We start from the raw sequence: 12,073 nt of genomic DNA, 5'->3' as shown, positions 1-12,073 counted from the left end.
ACTGGCCCTATCACATTCTGTACCAATGAGAATCTGCTGATCTAATAGAGCAATGGAATGGCTTACCTCAGGTGCAGCAGAAGCACCAGCTTGGAGATAATATTTTGAGTTATATATGTAAAATACATATTACTTGATGCTGTGTCCCCATTAGGTAGCATATATGGGTCCAGGATTCAAGGTACAGTTGGGGAATTTGAGCCTCCCCTCCCTGAAACTCTGAGCACTATGGGTTTAGAAGTCCTGGTTTCAATAACAAGAGGAAATATTCCCCCCAGAGACACAGAAGAGTTCCATTAAATTTTGGTCTATTGCTATTGTCCAGGGAATTAAGGCTTCTTGTACCAGAAACAAATAGAGAAGAGGAGGAATCACCAACCTGTCGGGGTAATTGATCATTAGCAATAAGTAAGGCTGCTGTTACACAATGAGAGTAGGGAGGACACAGTTTGGCAACAGTTGATCCACACGGGTGACTTTGAGAACCCCCTTAACCAATTTTGATGGTAAATGGACAAATGCAACAGCCATGGCTTGAGAAGAACATGGTAAACAGGGAATTGGAGTCCTCATGATGAGACTCTAGGTCACCTGATCAGGGGAGGCAACTAGGCCAGCAGAGTTGGCAACTAAGGAATCTAGACTATACAGTAGAGCAGGGATATGAGCACCAGTGTGGTCTCACTATCCACTTCAATAGCAGGTGTTGTAATTCATTCCATTAACTTTCCTCTTGTAAGATGCCCACAGGATAAGAGGTTAACCAAAGCCCCCAAGAAGCTGTTTCTAGAAATCATATGAATCAAGGAGATATGAGTAGCTTAGGGGTAGATGTCAAGTATGCTATGTCTACCACCCACACACCCCCCGTTCAGGAAGGAAAGTTTTATTCAGAACAGCAAGATTTAACCCCCAGCTGCTGGGAGTGTTGCTGTTTGACATTTCTCATCAATCTGCTCTTTTTGGAATGCCCTTGTCTAAAGAAAGCTGACATACTCAAAGCCATACTCACTTTCTATGTCAATTTGCATCCAATGATTGGTTATCAATCCACTTGGGACAATTTTCGAACTTCACATCAGAATTGATTCTGATAGTGCTCCCTAACAAGTTTCCTGTGTGCTGATCTTCATCTCAGAATCTGATTCTCTGGGAACTCAAACTTTGACACAATTTTTATGATCCTTCTCATATTACTGTCAGAGAGGGTACTTGAAAGTTTTGGTATCATATGGAGTATTATGTTTGTCTATTACTCTAATGACATCATGCTAATTACACTTTTTCAGCTAGAAGTAGTAAGATACATGTGTGCAGGGTGATGAGAAGAATCCATGAAAATTTATGGATCTTCCACATCAGTGGCATCTTCAAGTGGTTGGAGCATTCCAGGGCATCTTTTCTAAAGTTTATGCACCTTGCAATATTCACCAGAGAAAGAAGTCCAATCCTTGGTGAATTTGTTTGCATTTTAGAGACAACATACTAGACTTCAGTGTGTTGCTTCAATCAATTTATTGAGTAATTTATAAGGCTGCCAGTTTTAATTGTGGCTGGGGCAAGAAAAGGCTCTGTAGACAGTCTGGAAGGCAAAGTAACCTATGTGAGCAGGAGGTTGAGACTCCCATAGTCTCCTATTCTTGCACTACATCTCTCTCTTAGGGCATTGGAAAATCTCTATGACCAATTAAGAATGGAGGAGAAAACACAACCTGGTAGAGTACCCTGTCAAGCCTAGATACCAATGGAAGATGAGATGAAATGAGAGAAATTGTTATCAAAATAGGCCTCATATCCAGCTATACAAACTGGGCTTTTGATAGCTATGCTTTATATTAATTATCTTATTTTTCCCCTTTTTTCCTTACACAATTCATATGAAGTACACTGGTAGAGGCTAACACTTTGGGTTTAGATCACTTTGCAATAAAATAATAGCTAATTATTCTTCTGTGATGCTCAATTTCTCCTGTCCTGATAGTACCTTTCTTGCCCTCTTTGTTCCTTGGATAAAGGACAAACATGGATGCAGAGTAAAAGGATGGCTTCCATCTGTCCCTCCAGTTTCACTCAACCCTTTTCCAGCTGACTTTATGCCTTATTAAGCTCTTTTCCTGTTGCTTAATTTGAGTGTGCCATTTTTTGTCACCGCAGGGTCTTGACTGATACAAGTTTACAAAATTAAAAGTCAAAATCCGGGGCTGGCCCCGTGGCCGAGTGGTTAAGTTCGCGCGCTCCGCTGCAGGCGGCCCAGTGTTTCATTAGTTCGAATCCTGTGCGCGGACATGGCACTGCTCATCAGGCCACGCTGAGGCAGCGTCCCACATGCCACAACTGGAAGAACCCACAACGAAGAATGCACAACTATGTACCGGGGGGCTTTGGGGAGAAAAAGGAAAAAATAAAATCTTTAAAAAAAAAAAAAAAGTCAAAATCCCTGTTTTCTCACCCAACTATCCCACTGTCCTGAAGCACTTATTGAAAAAATGTTACTGTCTATTTGCTCAAATATGCATGTATATTTATACAGTAGTCCCTCCTTATCTGTAGTTTCATTTTCCATGGTTTCAGTTGCCAGTGGTCAACTGTGGTCTGAAAATATTACATGGAAAATTCCAGAAATAAACAATTCATAAGTTTTAAATTATGCACCATTCTGAAGAGCATGATGAAATCTCAGCCATCCTGCTCCATCTTGCCTGGGAGGTGAATCATCCTTTAGTCCAGGTTGTCCACGTTGTAAAGGCCACCTGCCCGTTTAGTCACTTAATAGATGTCTATTGACTGTAATGGTATCTCAGTGCTTGTGTTCAAGTAAAGCTTATTTTACTTAACAACGGCCCCAAAATGCAAGAGTACTGCTGCTGGCAATTTGGATATGCCAAAGAGAAGCATTAAAGTGCTTCATTTAAGTGAAAAGGTGAAAGTTCTTGACTTAATAAGAGAGAAAATCATATGCTGAGGTTGCTAAGGTCTAACTTTTATTACAGCATATTGTTATAATTGTGCTATTTTATTGTTAGTTATGGTTAAACTCTTAATGCATCTAATTTATAAATTAAACTTTATCATGGGTGTGTATGTATGGAAAAACCTAGTATACATATATATACATATACATACATATATAGGGTTCAGTACTATCTGCTGTTTCAGGAATCCACCGGGGGTCTTGGCACTATCCCCTACAGATGAGGGGGGACGACTGAATGCACAGCAACAGACTATGCACGTCCTTCTGCTGCTCAGAATTTCATTTAACAGTATGTTATGATTGTCTTTATCTAGAGTTTGAACTTGATTTTCAATGGCTTCAGAGAAATTCGAGTGTATAGATGTATCATAATTTCTTTAATTTATCATCAATTGATATATGTTTCAGTTGTTTCCTTCATTTTTAAGCTCCATTTGCTGGAATAAATTTCTATATAACTAAATCTCTGTACACATGCACAGTTACTCAATATATGATTGTATAAAAATGAAGACTTGAGTACGTTCTTGTACTATTTAAACTATACTAAAAAATTAAGCACATTGGCTTTTTTTGAGATGACCAAGTTGATTATAGTTAATTTTTTGGTTTAATATTTACCTATTTTAAGAAATTAATTCTGTGTAATTACCAATATTTATAAAATTTCCAACAAAATAGCACAAAAATATTAAAAATTTCCACTCTTGTGTTCCTCTTCCTCTCTAGTGTCTTATTATGAGTTTTTAGATCCTTTGTTTGCTCTGGTCAAACCAAATAGTTCTCTAGAGGCAAAGTCCCCTGATCCATGAGCTCCTCCTCAACTATCATGTTTTTGCAGAATCACTTGGTCACTGTCCTCTTGAGCTTTAATTAGCTTCATTTCTTCCTAGGGCAAGATTTTATATGGCACTTTGTATTGGAGAACACAGGAAAACCTCAGACTTCCTGAAGAAGTTGTTCTCTTTATACAGGTAAAATGGAAAGGTGAAAACAAATTTAACAACGGAAAGAATGAGTTTAGTTTCAGATATGATTTTGCTGTTGGAATTTCTACGATTATGAGTCATGTCCTCAAGTGCGTGAGTGTTATCCTAAAGGGAAGTAGATAACACCCAGGATAAGGAATTGAATAGTACAGAAGAATAATTGTGAAAAAGTTTATTGACAAATTGGAAAAGGTTAACTTGACTTTCAGCTAGAATTACATTGTTCCTAGGGTAATGTAAAAGACATTAGAAAAAAGTCAAATGGCTTTGTAATATTTTGGATTCAGCATAGGTTGCAATTAATCACTCTGTTCCTAATGCTGATTAAGTGAATGAGTCTCACCCTCTGCCACTTGATAGACGGGCAAGAAAAATTGATGACACATGAAAATATATATAAAAAAGAGTAATTGTATTTTTCTCTCCATTAGCTTTTCAAAAGAGATGAGTATAAACTGATTATCTTCTGTGAAAAGGGAAGCAAATTTATGAGGTACTTGTCAATTTACAAGATGGAAAAGGACTTTATAGATATCCTGATAGAAACCAAAGACACGGAGACCAAAAAATCCAAAACTGAATAAATAATTTCCAATGTAATGTCGTTTTAAAGTATGATGTGGAAAAATAAAAAAAATAGATAAAACAACCATGAGATTGAACTAGTTTTCCTGATCTGTTATATCATTTAGAATTAGTGTTTTGTATTAATTTCATCTTTAAGCTGTAAGTAGCATGAAGAAAAAAAAGCTCAGAGAAGGCTGACAAATGAGAATTTTTTTGGATGGAAGGGAGTAAGTGAGAAAGAGATCCTAAGAGGAAATATAAAAGGTATGGAGTCTGTTGAATGCTGCAAACAGAAAGCTAAGAGGTGACTTAATTTGTTGCATTTATGTACATAAAATGTTATTTGAAAAGGACACGATTTTTAATATTTCCTACAGTTGTACAAAGTAAAAGTAGAAGTCTTAAGTTAGAGGAGGCAGGATTTTACTTGGGTATAAAGAAGGTTTTGTGACCATTTGAAAGATAAAAATTCAGAAGGTTTGAGCTGAGAGAGATGTTAAACTCTCAATATTTTTAAATTGAGGAGGACATTTGCATGGACAGTGAGTTTAATTAGTACCTTTTCCAAACCTTACAACTCTCTGTAGACCTCTTTCAAATTGTTGACTGTATTATCTGGAGCCTCAGTTACCAATATTTCCCTCATCTTTAAAGGAATAAATGTGTGGGAATCTGTTTGAAGGATTAATGAGTTCTATATGGATCAAGAAAAAGGATGAATCACCACAGAAGGCTAAGAGTTAGGCCTCGTTCCTCATCATGGATATTTAATTAGTTAAAAAATTGAGTATAATTAATATGTTTAAGAAAAGTTATTTTAAAACAGCCAATCTGGGGTCCAGCCCCATGGCTGAGTGGTTAAGTTCGCGCAATCTGCTTCGCTGGCCCATGGTTTTGCCGGTTCAGATCCTGGGCTCAGAAGTGGCACCGCTCATCGGGCTGTGCTCAGGCGGCATCCTGCATGCCACAACTGGAAGGACCCACAACTGAAAAAAAAAAAATACACAGCTATGTACTAGGGAGCTTTGGGGAGAAAAAAGAAAAATAAAATCTTTAGAAAAAAAAAAACCCAAAAAAACCCACAGCCAACCTGTAAGAGAAGATGATTTCAGAACACCATCACTCAGGAGTTTTCCCTATGGGTCTTTGATGACTTTTAGGTGAATAAACATCATATCCTTGTGCGCCCATTTAGAAACCTCTCTATGACTTTTGCTCTGGATTGATTTGAATGCTGACTCTGTCTCAAGTGACTTTCAAACTGTGATGACCCAAACTTTTCAAGTTTCTGTTTTCCCCGATGCATGAATGGATATGTTCTCATCTTTTTAGTACATCTAGGTTCCATATTTATGCCTAGTTCTGTTTTAAACTTGCTTTTCCTAAAATTCTCAATTCTCACCTAGTTGATGGGGATTGGAGAGCCAAAAGGCTAAATAAATTCACAGTTTATGTGCATAGCTGATAAAGGCTTATTGAGAAACTCTCTCAAGAGCCTTAGCACTAAAGGACACCTGGAAATATAATACTATAATTTGTTTATAATTATAAAATTCCTGAAGAGTTGGTCCAGAAAGTTGTGCAAATCATACCTTGTAAACTACCCTTACTTAAAGTAAGCTTTCCTCTTTTTTTGGTCATCATTTACATATTTTCATGATTTCATTGTCTTTCTTAGATTTTTCTTTTAATCTCATTCATCTCTTCTTTTTGTCTAATTCTTCTTCACTTTTATGATCCCTTATTTTCTATTTTTCTCTGTTGCTTAGGAACTGTGCACAGTCTTTTTACTCACATTCTTTAATTATATAATTAGGCACACTTCCATGTATTTTTAATCATTCAAATACATCCTCTTCTATCTTTCAGCAAATACTATTTCTTGAAATATTTGTATATCCCTATTACGTACTTGGTGTAATTCTAAGCTTTGGGATGCACTGGATCACAAGACAGACATAGCTCTTAACTTTATGAGAGTTCCAGTCTCATCAGGAAGGAGAACAAACAAACGAAATCAATGAATTACCTTTGCAGTAAACACTACAAAGAAATACAGTGTTTTCTGAGAGTAAATATATTCAGTCTAGACAAAATTGTTTTTATTTTGATCACTAAGAGGGTATGAATATTATAATTGTCTATTATTATGTACAAGGAGATAATCATATTATTGAAATATCTTTTAGACATAAATTTAATGCTATCTGCTGGTTGCTACCATTTTATATTCTTATTCATTCATTTATCTCATGTATTGACCACTATTATGGACAAGGGAAAAGAAGGGAAGTAAAATTAATATTTATTGAATATTTAATATTCATTGTAATACTTATACAATGAATACACAATTACAAAACTTTAATTATTTTATCTCTACGACTAACTCTGAGAAGTTAGTATTATTAATTACAATTTCATAGATAAACTGAAGTTCACTAATTTAAGTAACTTGATCAATATCAACTTGTCAGTGGCTGAACTGTATCTAAATAAAACTAAAATTACAAGATAATGTGATGAGTCTTTACACAGACATTTGAAGAAAATACTTTTCACTACACCGTGATGTCTTTCATAGTATTATGCTCTTCAGAGCATGTGTTAAGTACTCTAGCATAGTGCTTCTCAAATTTCCTTTGGTCAAGAAGCATTTTTTCCCCAATCCTTCATGGACCGATAATTTAGTAAATACAAACTCATACACTTGGGTTTTGTGGTGATGTAAAATTACTAGAGAAGTTTCTAAACACTCTCCATTTCTGCACTTAATGTGATGCAAAGTGGTAACAGGCAATTCATGGACCTGAAGCTCTGTGTGGACCACTTTTTTATTGCTTCAGGGAGTCCAGATATGAAGGTCATAATCTCTGCCTTCAAGAAGCTTACAGTCTACTTGGTGAGTTAGAAATGTACTCAGTTTACTAAAATACAAGAGATTTTAAAATATATGCTAGTAATGTAAATCAAGACCTCACAGATACGGTTAAAATTTGATAAAACTTGATGATAAATCTCCAGAGGTGGAGAGTCAGGAGGAAGGGCCCATTTGCCAGAATAAAGCTTCTGGTCTTGGAAGTGGATGGAATAGTCAAGGAGTGGTGAAGAATTTTGTGTGACTGGATCCAGGCTATATTAATATTGAACCAAAAATCAAAAGAATTTGGGGTTGAATTCCTATTACTCATCTTGACCAGTCTTGTATCTCCTGAAGAGCATCATAGCATCTACCCTAGGAGGAAGCAAAAGGATATTAAATGCAGAGAAAGTTTGAGGGTTATACTGGTAGTAATAAATGAGAGTGTTAATAAACTCAGACTTCATAGATGTGGTAAACATTTAAGAAATACTTAAGATGAATATGTTACTAGAGATGGGCCTGGGAAGGAAGAGAACAAGCGTCTGTCTCTATGATGAAGGTTTATAGGCTTGGAAGGGATTTAATAGTGATTAATTCTATGAGGCTGGGGCCAGATTCTATTAGCTTTGAATCAAAAATCAAAAGGTTTGGGGTTAAATTCTGTTACTCATGTTGACTACCGTGTTTCTCATGAGTAGTATCAGACCACCAACTCTGGGAGGAAGAAGAGAGTATTAAATGTAGGGACCACTTGGTGGGAGAGAACAGCTCCACGTGACAGCCACCAATTTCTTTTTGATTCCATTTCAGAGGCCATGAATGTATTGTCAGTCTTAATGTTAAAGTAGAAATGGGCTTTCATAACTTTGACCTTTCTTATTCTAATTTATTAACATAATTATCTTAATTTACATTTTCTCCTATTATCCTCTTTCAGGTAGCAACGCCAACAAAGCCCATGGATGGAGTGAATCGCTCTGTAGTGTCAGAGTTTGTGTTCCTGGGACTCACCAATTCCTGGGAGATCCAACTTCTCCTCCTTGTGTTCTCCTCCACCTTTTATGTGGCAAGCATGACAGGAAACTCCCTCATTATGCTCACTGTGACCTCTGACCCTAACTTACACTCCCCTATGTACTTTCTCTTGGCCAACCTCTCCTTCATTGACCTGGGAGTTTCTTCTGTCAGTTGTCCCAAGATGATGTATGACCTTTTCAGAAAGCATAAAGTCATTTCCTTTAGAGGCTGCATCACTCAAATTTTCTTCATCCATTTTGTTGGTGGTGTGGAGATGGTGCTGCTCATATCCATGGCCTTTGACAGATATGTTGCCATATGTAAGCCTCTCCACTATTTGACCATCATGAGCCCAAGAATGTGCATCATCTTTTTAGTGGCTGCCTGGATGACTGGCTTTATCCACTCCATGGTTCAATTGGCTTTTGTGGTAAACTTACCCTTCTGTGGTCCTAACGTGTTGGACAGCTTTTTCTGTGATCTTCCTCAATTCATCAAACTTGCTTGCATAGACACTGCCCGACTAGAGTTCATGGTCACAGCCAACAGTGGGTTCATCTCTGTTGGCTCCTTCTTCATACTGATCATTTCCTACATCATTATCATTCTCACTGTTCAGAAACGCTATTCAGCTGGTTCTTCCAAGGCTCTGTCCACACTGTCAGCTCACCTCACTGTGGTAGTGCTGTTCTTTGGTCCTTTGATACTTGTCTATACCTGGCCATCTCCCTCTGTACATCTGGATAAGTTTCTGGCCATCTTTTATGCAGTCCTCACTCCTTTCCTGAATCCTCTCATTTACACATTCAGGAATCAAGAAATGAAGGTGGCAATGAGGAGAGTATGCAGACAGTTAGTGATTTACAGGAAGATGTCTTAAGTGATGCCTATATTGTGAAGAGTCCTTATTGGTTATTGATGTTCATTATTGATAGTCAAACTCATTTAGAAACTTCTTTGTCCCACCTTGATTTGATTTACACACTAATATTGAGTCTATTTTGTCTTTCTCTCAGGAAGGAGGGACATTCGCTTCTGAAAAGAGAGATGGAGTTACATATGCTGTATTTCTAATCAAAGATTTTAATAATCTTGAGCCTCAATTCCTATGAAATAATATGTATATGATGTAATTATTAGAAATACAAAAGAGGGCAGGCTTTTGTAAGGCCTTCAGAACAGGGAGAACTCTCTTTCACTTTTTAACAGGCATCTGTCTCACAGACATGGGTTCCCACACTCAGTGGGGATTTGCTAAGGGAGGATTGAACTGAGTGTTCAGATTGCATGTTGCGGCTTGCTCACATTCTACCGCTCCTTTGGGTCTCTGCCAGGACTATGTAACTAGGGCAGAATCTTTGAGAACATACACACAGAATCTTTGAGAATACACATACTGGAGCCCAATGGGTGCACATCCCTGGGTAGAATCCATGTGAACTCTTCTTGGAACACAAAGAACTGGGAAAACTACAAGAGTTTTCTCCCTGATTACCATTATGCTACACAAATCTATTAAACTGTCTTTCCCCTTTTTCTTCTCCTTTGCTTTCCTAAGCCGCTTATGTTCTCTAGGCTAGGGAGCTGTCCTCCTCCTTTCTCTCTTGTTCAGACCTCCATCCTTATCCTCTTCTGTCCCATCATTCTTCCTTCTTTTCCCACTTCCCTTCACTTGCTGTTCTGTCTCCAAACTTCCCTGACTGTCATCCCTTTTAATCATTTATTTTTTTTTCTCTTTTTAAAATTTTATTTTTTGTATATGTTATATAACATTATGTTAGGTTCAGGTGTACAACATGATGATGCAATATTTGGATATATTGCAAAATGATCACCATAATAAGTCTAACTAACATCCATCACCATACATTACTAATGTCCCTTTTAAATTGATCTATTATAATTATTATAAATTGCCTCCTCCACAGGTTTCATGTCTTGAAGAACTTGTTTTGGACACAGGAGCTTAGCTGTGGAGTGTGAGTGACAGGAGAATAGCTAAATGGCAAGGGTAGTGTCACTTAGAGAGGTGGTTTTTCACACTTTTTGACAGTGACCACAGAAAGGAATACAAGATGCTTTGCTGTATTTACCCTGCCATCCCCATAAATGACTGAATCAAAGTTTCATGTAACAATATTATTTTTTTTTGAAAATATTTTTCTTTCCTTTTCGCTTCTCTTCTATTAAGAATATCTGTTTACAATCCAATTTGTGGGCTACAGAATCTCTGTTTACTAAGAAAATTACACAGAAGCTAGAGAATTGCATGTACTGCTTCTAGTTAAGAACAGAATGAACACACCAAGATAAATTTATGTCATTCTAACAGAGAAAACTAAATTCTAGTCTTGATTTAATATCATATTTGATAGTAAAGCATTTCTAAGTTTATTTAAATAAGCCTATCAAACTCAGCTGTGCAAACTTGGCCAAAATTTTAACATATGTTGTTGTTTCTTTTCAGACTCATTATTTGAAGTTATATATATCATCAAAGCAAATAGAATACGCTTCCTGAAAACCATCTACAGCTTTCTATATCCATTCAGCTTTGTTTTTTATTATCCTCTTTCATATTCTGGAATAACATTTTATTTTAAGATACATGTACCTTTTTTTCTTTGATAAACAAAATCAGATCCTATTACTTGCATAGTCAGAAATATTTTTTTGGTCATGTTACTTCTAGTATAGCCTCAGTCACCCATATTAATTATAACTTTTGTCCAACATAACTAATTCCTATTTCACTGAGAGTTCATGAAGGTAATTGAGAATTGTTTGTCATATACAATCATTTTAGTAAACCAGCAGAGCTCATGAGCACCCTAAATATAACCCCAACAGCCACTACTTATGACTTCTTCAGGTGGTGAATGTTACCCTTAAAGTAGCAAAAATAAATGCATTCACTAGTTTGATCAAAAGATACAGTTACATTATAGATATAAGTAAAGTCACAGACACAGACATGTGCACACACACGGTCCCCAGTGTTTCAATATTCAATCTTATTTTAAAAGCATCCAAAGAATATCTACTAATTGCTGTGCTTAACACTAAACCAAGGTCTTTTTTTTTTTTTTAAGGATTGGCACCTGGGCTAACAACTGTTGCCAACCTTTTTTTTTTCTTCCTGCTTTATCTCCCCAACCCCCCCTGTACACAGTTGTATATCTTATTTGCATGTCCTTCTAGTTGTGGGATGTGGGACGCCGCCTCAACGTGGCCTGAGGAGCGGTGCCATGTCTGCGCCCAGGATCTGAACCACGGGCTGCCGCAGTGGAGCGCGCGAACTTAACCACTCGGCCGTGGAGCCGGCCCCTAAACCAAGGTCTTAAAATTGCTTAGAATATCAGACATTATGTTTAACTAGATGCACTGCAGAACTGTCAGAAGTATAACTCAAATTGATTGAACACATAATTTTACATGTTTTCTTATTTTAAATGCTTGTTTTATTCTGGTAAGGTCAGGGAGAAAACTTACAGCTGTTTTATAACAAATGTTATCAAATCGGTCTGAATTATCCAAGAATTTATTTTGATTATGTGAATTTGGATTCTCATATAAAAATTCTATGAAAATTTTTTTTCTGAAAAATCTAGCACTTTTAAAATAGTAGAAGCTCAGTTTTCAATTTTTTTTTTGAGTTTAGGG

At 36.7% G+C, this 12,073-nt stretch overlaps 1 protein-coding gene across 1 annotated transcript; it reads left to right on the top strand.

Annotated features, from left to right (window-relative positions):
- The first annotated feature begins 8,345 nt into the window (after positions 1–8,345).
- LOC124235999 (olfactory receptor 4F3/4F16/4F29-like) lies at positions 8,346–9,290 on the top strand. The gene has a single exon (XM_046654602.1). It carries the CDS (start codon positions 8,352–8,354, stop codon positions 9,288–9,290), a length of 939 nt encoding a protein of 312 aa, XP_046510558.1. The 5' UTR covers positions 8,346–8,351.
- Positions 9,291–12,073: the final 2,783 nt, after the last annotated feature.

This window comes from Equus quagga, chromosome 2, assembly GCF_021613505.1.
Source record: "Equus quagga isolate Etosha38 chromosome 2, UCLA_HA_Equagga_1.0, whole genome shotgun sequence".
In the NCBI taxonomy this organism is placed as follows: Eukaryota; Metazoa; Chordata; class Mammalia; order Perissodactyla; family Equidae; genus Equus; species Equus quagga.
The sequence above is the reverse complement of the archived record's forward strand: the minus strand, read 5'-3'. Positions and strand labels throughout refer to the sequence as shown.

Bases quoted from the DNA above. Each gene is read 5' to 3' on its own strand.
- LOC124235999 (XM_046654602.1), top strand. From the start codon at position 8,352: ATGGATGGAGTGAATCGCTCTGTAGTGTCAGAGTTTGTGTTCCTGGGA.